This window comes from Babylonia areolata, chromosome 23 (assembly GCF_041734735.1).
Source record: "Babylonia areolata isolate BAREFJ2019XMU chromosome 23, ASM4173473v1, whole genome shotgun sequence".
In the NCBI taxonomy this organism is placed as follows: domain Eukaryota; kingdom Metazoa; phylum Mollusca; class Gastropoda; order Neogastropoda; family Buccinidae; genus Babylonia; species Babylonia areolata.
The window spans coordinates 24,014,390-24,026,971 of NC_134898.1; the positions used below are offsets into that span (position 1 = coordinate 24,014,390).

Sequence of the window (12,582 nt, forward strand, 5' to 3'; positions counted from 1 at the left end):
GCCACTGACAACATTTAAGCTTACTAATCAGTGGTAATGTCGCCAGTTCAACTATGCTGGCTACGGTGGAAACCAGCTGCCGTTAAAACAAGTCCCAAAATTTTATTACCATTTATTCATTTGTCCGACGTTGTCAATAGTCCCACGTGTCCGAATAGTCCGATGTTCATTTGTCCGACGTGTCAATAGTCCCACGTGTCAATAGTCCGATGTTCATTTGTCCGACGTGTCAATAGTCCGACCGTGACGTGGCAAATGATGCCGTGCTCCGACGTAGCAATGGCATGTAAAGCCGCTGTTCTGAAAGATTTAGCGACGTAGGAATGGTCCGACGTGGCGATAATCCGAATGTTCATTGTTTCATTGAAGACGTGAACATTATTTTTATTACACTACACGTTAAAAAAATACTTATCATTATCATTATTATTATTATTATTATTATTATTATTATTATTATCATTATCATTATTATTATTACGTTAGTATTATCATTATTTTTCTTTATTTATTACTATTATTTTTTTTGTGCCGCTGCCTCATCATCTGCAGCATTTCAGTTGCATTACTTCCACGCCGCTCATTCCGAATCCCCCATACACGGCCACACTCGGCCCGGTTCGTCTGTCGCAGCCCCATTGCCGGCATTCCACAGGGAACCATCGATTTTAGGTCGCCAGGAGGCCACACACCAGAGGAGACCCTGCACTGCTGCCGTGAGTCACGTCGGTAGTGATCGGTATTACCTGTTCTGATTTAACGTACTTAGGACACTGCCTACTAAGCCTCCCACTAACGACAATAATGGCTTATCGTGGAGCCTGAGAGAACATCTCCTCCAGATTGGAGACCGCCACCACGTCCCTCCAACGACAGCCCCCCATGAATCCGCCGACACTGAAGACCTTGACAATTCACCCCAAGCACGGAAGTGAGGGGGTATCGAAACTGAGGTCACCATGGAAGCAGGGTATGACTCGCGGAAAGGCCACATGATTTGCGGCTTTTTTTTTTCCTTTCATATTGATGATGAAGAGGGAGGAGAATGACGATGACGACGATGCTGCTATAGAGGTCCACAGGTTTGGGACTACGTTACAAGGCTGTAGTGTAAAAAAAAAACACCCCACCTCCGCTGGGATTCGAACCCGCGTCCTCCCAGCCCGTCAGTCCGCGACGCTAGCCACTTCGCCAGAGTGGCTGGTATTACACCACACAGTTGTTCCTCCTGTACTAGTTTATTTCCATGGAATGTCATTTGCTTGTTTTTAAACTGTTATTTCAATATTTTCAAGTTACTGACACATATACACGCATGTCTGTCTGTCTGTCTGTCTGTCTCCGACATCTCCTTACTAATCAAGCTACACAAACTCTGGTGTGCTCCCTTGTCTTCTCCGGACTTGATGATTGTAACTCACTCCTCACTCAGTGGCTGTCCTCAATACTAAATACAAAAAAGAAAAAAGAAAGAAAGTTCAAAACGCAGTAGCAAGGTTAATCCATAGAACCCAATAGACTGACATTATCACTCATCTTCTGCATTTTCTTCACTGGTTACCAATTTCTGCCCACATTCAGTACAAATTCGCAACTATCTTCAACTTCATGTCCCCTCAGTATATGAGAGAAGTCATTCAAACCTACACCCCCCCCCCGTGACAACACATCATCTTCCGATTCACGACGGCTACTCGCCCCCCCCCCCCCCAATCTTATCTTCAACTTCATGTCCCCTCAGTATCTGAGAGAAGTCATTCAAACCTACACCCCCCCCCCCCCCCCCGTGACAACACATCATCTTCCGATTCACGACGGGCTACTCGCCCCCCCCCCCCCCCCCCGTGTTAAAACCCAGTCCAATGGCGATTTTTCCTTTTCTCATTCAGCTCCACCAGTATGGAACAGTTCACCTCACGATCCTCGTCACTCTCCCACATTTCAATCTTTTAAAACGGGTATGAAGACACATCTTTCTGAAAACGCCTATGCATAGCCTTTCCATTCCTTTCCAATAAAAAGTCATGCAACATGTGTCCACAAAATATGTTGGCTTCTTTTCCTTCTTCTTTTTCTTCTCTCTCTCTGTCTCTGTCTCTCTCTGTCTCTCTGTGTGTGTGTGTGTGTGTGTGTGTGTGTGTGTTTAAGAAATGTGATAGGCGTAGTATTCGAATCTCTTTTATGCTTTCGTGCATTAAATGGTTTTTTTTCTTCTTTTTGTGTGTGTGTAAGTTATTGCGTATGTGTGTATCTGTTTAATGTTTATTGTAAAGCGCTTTGAGCTCCCTTCAGTTGAGAGAGGAAAGCGCTCCATACTGAGTATCCATTTTCATTATTATATATATATTTTTTTCTATATGCACCATTTGTTCAGTTTTGTCACCCGAGGCATGCATGCTCCGGCCGTGCATATGCACAAGGGCATGATCACACTGACAGAAAGACAGGGAAAACTTTGAGAAAAAACACTGGTAAATTTGCACTGACTTTTTTTTCTTTCTAACACCCAGGTAAGCTTTCACATATACATACACGTATGCGGATATACTGATGGATACAGATACACATACGCACACTCGCACATCCCCCTCAGTCCACACACACACACTCAAGCACACACGCACGCACACACGCACACACACACAACAAACACAGACACTCGCGAGCTCGCGAACGTGTGCACGCACACACATATACTTAAATGTTTAAGTACATATGACGTTCTTAAGCATGAACGCAACGTGCAGCATGCAGCTAGTTGTGTACACCTGTGCACTGGCCTACGGAAAGACACATGCTGGCTTTAAACAAGAAAACAGGCACATAGACACAGACGCACAGACAGACAGACACACACACACACGCACACACACACACACACACACATACACACAGAGGCAGAGACAGAGAGAACAGACATGCAGAGGCACATGAAGAAAGAGTGAGAGTGAACGAGCGAGCGAAAGAGAGAGCGAGAGAGAGAGAGAGAGGGGGGGGGGAGGGGTCTTGGGGGGAGGGGGGAGGCAGACACAGAAACAGGAATGTACTGAGGTAGGCAATTACAATCAGACAGGCATGCTTACAAGGAGCAGTGGAGGGGGCAGAGAGGGGAGAGGCGAGGGGGTGGGGGTGGGGGGTGGGGGGGGGGCGTAAGAGAGAAGCAGAGACTGAAGCCGATAGAGACAGACAAACAGACAAACTGGGGAAGAGAAGCAGATATGAAAGACAGAGATGCACGCCGCATCCATAATGACAGGCACTTTGAAATCAATAGCTATACGCATTTTCGGACCATCGAAAGTCAGGACAAGGCAATTGTAAAAAAAAAAAAAAAAAAAAAAAGTTTAAAAAGTAAAAAAGGAAAGAAAAAGGGGGGAAAAAGGGAAAAAAAGGAAAAAAAAGAAGAAGGAAAAAAGTGTATACACGTCGGTCCATTGCCCTGTCGGACCATCGCTACGTCGGACTTTTGCCACGTCGGGTTAATGATCGTCCGACGTATACGTGTGTGTGTGTGTGTGTGTGTGTGTGTGTGTGTGTGTGTGTGCTGTCTATCTGTCTGTCTGTCTGTCTGTGTCTGTGTCTGAGTGTCGGCTGTATGTGTCTGCGTTTCTGTGTGTCTGAGTCTCTGTGTGTGTATCATGTGTGTGTGTGTGTGTGTGTGTGTGTGTGTGTGTGTGTATCATGTGTGTGTGTGCGTATCTGTCTGTCTGTGTGCAGTGTGCAGTGTCTACGTGCGCGCGCACAGGCGCTCGTGTGCTTTTTTTTCACAGTATGTGTGGGTGCGTGCGTGCACGGCATGCGTGCGTGCGTGCACGGCATGCGTGCGTGCGTGTGTGTGTATGTGTGTCACTGTGTCAGTGTGTGTGTGTGTGTGTGTGTGTGTATGTAAGCCGGTTGGCGGGGGTTGGGGATTATAGTTTTGAATACTACTCGGCCGTTTTAATATACATATCCACGCACTCACACTACATACAAGTAGGCCAGGAAATTTAGATTAAAATTTGCGTTGGGTCAAAATGTCTGCAACAAAACCGTTCTTTTTACGATAAAATAGAATAAATCATACTGATCACACTGATATTAAGTTGGCCACTATAGGGGGGCGGGAACATAGGTAGATTTTGATTTTTAATGTCCAGAATCGAATATTTTTTTATTACTTCTGCCTGTGCGAGAGCGGCTTACAAAGAGTCGCAAGGCAAGTACATGCGAAGGTTACGCAAGCGCGGTATCAGGGGTCGCCAGAGGAAACTGTTCAGCGCGGTACAGTACATGTAACTGACTGCTGCCGCGCTGATGCTGATCTGTGAGCAGGTCACTGAATCTGAACAATAAGCTAGGAACAGAGCTCTTTCGGGTCAAAAGGAAACAAACATTTTCAATTTCATGTATTTTATACTAAAGTGGTAGAAGACGCAAATCCGCTTTTATGAATGTTTTCCAGTTTCCTACCATTCATGACATATCATAAAGAATGAAATCAGTATTATACCGACTGCAAAGGTGAATTTACAAAGGCAGCACGGGATCATTTAGTTCGTAAGTACAATTTTGTTGATATTTTACGCAATGCACAACTTGGATATACTCCATGTTCCTCTTATTAACGTGTAGAATATGAATATCTAAATATGTGTTAACCCGTTTCGGTTTCAGTGAACATTATCGGCGCTATGTCCAGACAATAAACTGGGAAAGTATGGAGGGCAGATGATGGCAAAATTGAACATCATGTCTTGATGTGAAAAGAACGGTATGAAATACACTATGATATTTTTCTTGGGAAATGAAGCGGTATTTGCAAATGTGACTCACGAACCCTGGCGCAGTAGAGGTCGATTTAGCGTGGGATATAAATAATAATCATAATGATGACAATGGATCAAAATTTGATTAATGATTATGTAAAACTTTCTTGTAACACGTGTAACATTGAATCCAAGTTACCTAAACTAACTTTCCCGACGCAGATGTTTGAATTTTAATAATGATAGTAATGAATCTATCACGCGATCCTTAGCCAATCAATGCATTCAAACAAAACCTGTTCAAAATTATGTATTTTATTAATGATTACCTAAAACCTTATGACATATGTAACATGGAACCCAAAATAACTAAACTAACTCCCCCACCCTGGATGATTTTATTTTTCAGAAACACTGCAGGCACTCCATTTTCACATCAATTCTCCCCAGTGATTCGTTCCACACTTCGTCTGTCTTGTGAACTGATAAACTAGTTTACATCATTTCGTGATAAAACTTCACCAGACAGCAAAAACCAAAATCAAGGTAATTTAAGGGGGTGATTTTCTGCTTTGAACTTTCTTGTTTGGAACTTCTGATGCAACAAGTCTTCAACTGAAAACAGTCTTACTGAACTACATGCGTCGACTTGGTTCGAAATCTTACGCCAGTATCCGTATATTACCGCATCTCGCCATGTGTCAGAAACAGTGATTGTGTCTAAACTTAATCGGATCAGAGATAAAGTACAAACAAACCATAACAACGACGAAATTAACATACACAGTTTTGTTGTTGTTTTTAATATAGCAACCACGGGGTGCGAATGAACATATCGGAGATTTCCGTGTAAAATATGTACATCTCACACGCTGTCGGAAACAACACATTCTCTGAATCTGTGTTCAAACACACACGATTGAAGGGTGTTTGTCAAACCGATTTACGCTTTCCCGCGATGAATCCGCATGATTTATGTGGAGTTCTAAATTTGTTTACATGTATATTTTTATTGGGTCGTTTACATGCACTGAAGTAACACAGAAAAGCAGAACTGAAAATTAATATGCGACGTCGATTGCATTTAAATAGTTGAACAGTCATTTTTTTTCAGAAAATGAGTGTATGTGCTGCAGAAGATAGATGTGTTGACCACCTGTTGCAAGTAAAGAACGTGTAGTGTATTCATGAATGTGCTTGCCTTTGAATGACTAAAAATACGTCAAGAGGAATGGGTTGTTTACGTCTGTCACGCGGGTTTTTTGCGTAATATTTCAAACTTAATGTACCATTTTTAGTGATGATCAATGTTTTATTATCACAACGAATGAATATAGATCAGGTCTGTATGTACTGGATTTTAATCAGGTTTGTACTTATTTGTTTCTGACCACTTCATGTTTAGACACATTGCCATGTCACAAAATGGCGCCGAAATTTTGGATGTTTTTACTGATAATTTTCAACACATTTAAGACACAAGAACAAACCATATTCTCACAAAATTGTTGCAGACATTTCTTTAATGAATTGCAATCCTGATAACATGTGAAACATTTGAATAATCATTCTAAACACATGTTTATACTGAATCAGACTGAGAGACCCCCAATTCCAACAAAGTTCTGGAGACTGACCCATTTTCATTTTCCAGGCAGTCTTTGCTCTTCATGACTATCTGATGCACTTCATTTTGCCACCTTCATACTCCAGCCAGATACATTTTCTTTCCCATGCTAAACCGACGTGTCTACTGCGGCAAGGTTCGCGAGCCACATTTGCAAATACTGCTTCATTTCCAAAGAAAAAATATATTTCATACCGTTCTTTTTACATCAAGACATGATGTTGGTCGATTTTGCCATCATCTGCCTTCCATGCTTTCTGAATTAATTGTCTGGACAGTGCTCCGACAATGTTCATTGAAACAAACCTAGTCAACAGGTATTGAGATATTCATATACTACACGTTAATAAGCAGAGCATGAAGTATTTCCAAGTTGTGCATTGCGTAAAATGTCAACATAATTGTTCCTGCGAACTAAATGATCCCGTGCTGCCTTCGTAAATTCACCTTTGCAGTCGGTATAATACCGATTTCATTTTTTATGAAATGTCAGGACTGGTAAGAAACTGTAAAACATTCATAAAAGCAAACTTGTGTTTTCTACCAAGTTTAGTATGTAATAGATGAAATTAAAAATGTTTGTTTCCTTTTGACCCCAAAGAGTTCTCTTATTTTCTGTACGGTGTCTGTCATCTGCCGCAGTGACCTACTAACGGAGGTATAGGATAGCATCAGCGCGGCAGCTGTCAGCCACAAGTACTGTACCGCGCTAAACGCTTTCCTCTGGCGACCCCTTATACCGCGCTTGCGTAACCCTCGCTTGCTCATGCCTTGCGGATCTTTGTAAGGCGCTCTCTCATGGCCAAATGTGTGAGAAATAATTATTAAAAATCAAACTCTAATCATGTTCCCGCCCACCTACAGCGGTCAAGTTTATATCAGCGTGATCAGTATGATTTATTCTATTTTATCGTGAAAAGAACGGTTTTGTTGCAGATATTTTGATCATTTTTGTATCTGTCCTGGACTAAAGGGGAGGCCTCGCCGTCAGCTTGCCGACTTTCCCAGAGTGGCGGTAATGAAGTGGGAGGTAAGATGTCGCACGGGGTAGACCTTTTGTCAGCGTGCCAGTGCATGAGACTCAGTTAAAACCTGGAGAAGTCAGTGACGACGATTGGAGTTTAACGACCTATTCGCGTCTACACCCCTAAGGTCAAGTTTGTTCGGTTGGAGTTGTTTCAGGCAGTGACCTCTGAGGTCCGTTTATATATATGTAACGGGGCGTCGTGCTGTGTACCAGGATGGCAAGACGAGATGAGTTCTTGTAATTTGTATAGAGGGAAAGCAGTCGTCAATACTGAGGAGCAGACCCAGAAGTAAAGGGCAGAGCTGGGGTTTTTTTTGTTTTTCTTTGCCGGGGGGTGGGGGTGGTGAGGCGCGGGGGGAGGGGGGGCGGGTGGGGGGGGGATAATGGGACATGGGGTAATGAAGTGTGGAGTGATGGCCTAGAGGTAACGCGTCCGCCTAGGAAGCGAGAGAATCTGAGGGCGCTGGTTCGAATCACGGCTCAGCCGCCGATATTTTCTCCCCCTCCATTAGACCTTGAGTGGTGGTCTGGACGCTAGTCATTTGGATGAGACGATAAACCGAGGTCCCGTGTGCAGCATGCACTTAGCGCACGTAAAAGAACCCACGGCAACAAAAGGGTTGTTCCTGGCAAAATTCTGCAGAAAAATCCACTTAGACAGGAAAAACAAATAAAAAAACTGCACGCAGGAAAAAATACAAAAAAAAAAGGGTGGCGCTGTAGTGTAGCGACGCGCTCTCCCTGGGGAGAGCAGCCCGAATTTCACACAGAGAAATCTGTTGTGATAAAAAGGAATACAAATACAAATACAAATGGGGGTAATTCAGCTTGTAGCAAACAAACCCTTCTCAAAGTGACAAAGGCCGTAAGAACAAAATTACTGGTCCACAGTGTTATGGCAGAATTGCAATGTTTTTAAAAGCGAATATGTGAAATGCTTTTATTTGAGAACATATGTTTATTACTCTTGTTTAATCAAGTTATCCGCGTGTGTGGGGTGGGTGTGGGGGAGGGGGTGCGGGTGTGTGCTGATTATCTGGTTGTGGTTTTCTGCAATTCATCTTTATTCTTATTTAATCTGTCTATTATAATCAATGTGCAGTATAGTAGGCTATGTTTATAATTAAATTCAAATAATGTTTCTTAATTCTTTCTGTTTTTACATTAAGAATACTAGTTATTACCTGCAGTGTGTGGATGTATGTATGAAACGATGTATGTGATATTTTTTACATTTGTATCTTCGTAATATTTGTAGGGGCTGTTGTTGGCTTTTACAGTTATGGTCCCCATGTTGTTTACTTGTCTATGTTGTGATAATGTACCTGACCAAATTTCTCCAGTTGGAGATAAAGTTATTCTTATCTTATCTTATCTTATGGCAGAACTGGCCAAAGATGTGAACTGCCAACTGACCAGTTCAGAATGGAGATGTGATCACCAAAAATAAGAACAGCTCACCGTCACAATGTCAAGGTTCACATGACAGATAACTCTAAATGATCCTGATAAAAAAAAAGGGACGAAACTACTTCAAAACTATATCTTGAATACTACTGATTTCAACTCTGCCTCATGTGTTCCCTCAAATGATGATGAACAGTGTGCACACACTCAGTGCAGTGCCCGAAAAACAACCCGCGCGCTGTGTTTGTGTGTGTGTGTGTGTGTGTGTGTGTGTGTGTGAAACCACCGTACCAGTGTGTGTGTGTGTGTGTGTGTGTGTGTGTGTGTGTGTGTGTGTGTGTGTCTGTGTGTGTCTGTGTGTGTGTCTGTGTGTGTGTCTGTGTCTGTGCGCGCGCGCACGCGCGCGCGTGTGTTTGTGTGTGTGTGTCTAACAAGACCAGAAAAGTTTGTACAGCAGGGTACGACATTACAGACGATACTAACAAGACAAGTTTGTACAGCAGAGTACTCCATTACAGACGATACCAACAAGACCAGAAAAGTTTGTACAGCAGAATACTACATTACAGACGATACTAACAAGACAAGAAAAGTTTGTACAACAGAGCTCTACATTACAGACGATATTAACAAGACCAGAAAAGTTTGTACAGCAGAGTTGTACATTACAGACGATACTAACAAGAAGAGAAAAATTTATACAGAAGTCTTCTTTCTCCTCTTTCTGTCTGTCTGTTTGTGTCAGTCTTCTTTCAAATGTTACACAGCGGATTCCATAATCCTACCGTTCTGGGTCATCACTGACCAGCCTTCTCTGACCTTGTCCACTAATTTCTAGATGATATTACTGTCCCTTGATTGATTGATTTACTTATCTATTTGTTTATTCATTTAGTTATTATTCTATTTATTATTCTTTTTTTTTGTATTACATGTGCTTTCCGGGTTTTCAGAACCCACTTACCATGCGGATGCATTGCGTGCTCCAGAGCTACAGGATCTGCGAGAAATCAACGCAGAGATGAAGTTTATGTGTTCTGAGGAGGAGTTACAGGAAATGACAGGTTTGTCTGTCTGTCTGTGTTTGTCTGTCTGTCCGTCCGTCTGTCTGTGTGTCTCTGTCTGTCTCTCTCCTCCCGCCTCTCTCTATTTTTCTCTGTGTCTGTCTGTCAGCCTCTGTCTGTCTTTCTGTCTCTCTATCGCCGCCTGTCTGTCTGTCTCTCCCCCCTCTCTCTCTCTCTCTTCTCACTCCCCTTTCTCTCTCTGTGTGTCTTTGTCTGCCTGCATGTCTTTTGTCAGTAAACTGAAGTACGATGATATTTTCTGGAGATATGTTCGTGCAACCTGCTGAAATCAACATTAATTTTCATCTTTCATCACAAACTTCTGCGTGACAACAGTTGTTGCATTTGAGTTGATCGTAAAAGTTTTGCTGTTGTTGTTGTTGTTGTTTTGAAAATAATCTTTTTAATGATTGTTACACATGTGTGTCTTCTGTGTACAGCGAATCTGGGAAACGTTCAGCAAGATTTGGCAATGAAAAATGATGGAATCCATAATGCTTCCCGTTGATTATGATAAACACACACACACACACACACACACACACACACACACACACACACACACACACACACACACATATATATGCACACACACACAATCACACACACGCATGCGCAAAAAACAATACAAAAAACAAAAAACAAACAAACAAACAAACAAACAAAAAACACACACCGCCTCCACCACCACCACCACCACCACCAGCAACAGCAACCTCCTTGATCACTAGTGAAGCGTCCCGCTTCCAATTTCCTCACAAATGACATCATATTCGGGGGTCACGTGCCCCATTAAATGATGTAAAACAACACCACCACCACCACCACCAGCAACAGCAACCTCCTTGATCACTAGTGAAGCGTCCCACTTCCAATTTCCTCACAAATGACATCATATTCGGCGGTCACGTGCCCCATTAAATGATGTAAAACAACAACAACAACAACAAAACAAAGAACCAACAACAACCAAACAAGTTCTTTGATAACGAATGAAGCTTTACGATTTCCAAACATTACCCCATGATCTTATCCAGCATGGTGAAAAACAGTTGCATTATCCTTGACTCAGACGACAGACAGACAGACAGAGACAGACAGACACACAGACAGACAGTGAATGCGCGTGCTTCACTTTACAACATCTTAAGGTTAAAGGGTAAATGTCTCCAAAGCCTTTTACATCCACAGGGGCGGCAGCGAAGTCATAAGTATTCATTGTGTCCATGACATGGCACACATCATAGGCGGGGCCTAAATCCTCTCCTTTCTCGCCGCTTTTGAACCTTTTCCAGACAAAACGTCAGGTACCCACCCACACTACGATGCTGTGACGAGAATCAGAGTAAAGTGCTTCCTCCCCTCCCCCCTCATCCCCTCCCTCCACCCCTTCCTCCCACCCCCCGCCGCCTCCCCCTCAGAAAGAGAAAGGGAGAGCGAGAGTGGGGTGGGGGGAGAGAGCGAGAGAGGGGAGAGAAAGAGAGAGGGAGAGAGAGCGAGAGGGAGAGAGGGGAGAGAAAGAGAGAGAGAGGGGGCGGGGAGAGAAATAATAGTATTAATAATAATGGTATTTATATAGCGCTGAATCTTGTGCAGAGACAAATCAAAGCGCTTTCGCACCAGTCACTCACACGCATGCATAACTCTGAAACTGGAGAAACTGAAGACAGGGAAGAGGCAGGGAAGGGAGGCTATTTTGGGAAGAGGTGGGTTTTAAGGCCAGACTTGAAAGAGCTGAGTGTGGAGACTTGACGAAGCGAAAGAGGAAGTTCATTCCAATTGCAAGGTCCAGAGACAAAGAACGGCGGCCAGCAGTCGAGAGCTTGAATTTGAATATGCGTAAACAGAGTGGATCCGAAGCTGATCGTAGTGAGCGAGATGGAGTGTAGAGGTGAAGGCAGCCACAGATATAGGAAGAGGCTGATTTGTGAATACATTTATAACATAGAGTGCTGATCTTGTACTTTATTCTGTGTGAGACAGGGAGCCAGTGGAGATGTTGCAAAAGAGGAGTGATGTGCTGAGATATTTTCTTTCTGAGAACGAGTCGGGCAGCAGAGTTTTGTATGCGCTGAAGGGACTGAATGGATGAAGCACGCAAACCAGATAATAGAGAGTTACAGTAGTCAAGGAAAGAGAGAATGAGAGAAACGACAAGTCTAGATGTTGAGTCAATGGACAGATGGTTTCGGATGGAACTGATGTGCCGCAATTGACAGTAACAGGATTGACATGTCTGACTGATAAAGTTTTGCATGGACCATTCACCCACCCTGCGCCGTTCACCGAGATTCGATCGCGGGGCCCTCCGATTGAAAGTCCAACGCTTTAACCGCTCGGCTGTTGGGTGGACAGGTGTGGTCAGGGACATGACCTCGGCGCTCCAGAGGGTGGCCCAGAAGGTGGACCCCACAATCCCCCGGGTGATCTACCCTCGTACCCCGGGGTACCGGCCTGCCCCGGAGGACAACCCTTGCAACGCCTGGTCAGTCTTTTCTTTCTCTTCTGTCTGTCTGTCAGTCTGCTTGTTTCAGTCTGCTTTCTCCTCCTCTGTTTCAGTCTTCCTTCTCCTCCTCTGTCTGTTTCAACCTTCCTTCTCCTCCTCTGTCTGTTTCAACCTTCCTTTTCCTCCTCTGTCTGTATGTCTGTTTCACTTTTCTTTCTCCCTTGTTCCAGTCTGTCTTCTCCTTTGCCTGACTGTTTCAGTCT

At 43.5% G+C, this 12,582-nt stretch overlaps 1 protein-coding gene across 2 annotated transcripts in view; it reads left to right on the plus strand.

The window, feature by feature from the left end:
* Positions 1 to 12,582, plus strand: part of LOC143298148 (amidase-like) — a 32,692-nt gene that overhangs the window by 426 nt on the left and 19,684 nt on the right. Inside the window, exons 1-3 of one of the 2 annotated variants that reach the window (XM_076610880.1) lie at positions 7,368 to 7,405; positions 9,763 to 9,873; positions 12,229 to 12,358. In XM_076610880.1, coding sequence (XP_076466995.1) covers positions 9,831 to 9,873; positions 12,229 to 12,358 — 173 coding nt within the window. In that variant the 5' untranslated portion in view covers positions 7,368 to 7,405; positions 9,763 to 9,830. Of the gene's footprint in view, positions 1 to 7,367; positions 7,406 to 9,762; positions 9,874 to 12,228; positions 12,359 to 12,582 lie in introns of those variants that run through there. The other variant, XM_076610879.1, reaches the window with a different exon arrangement.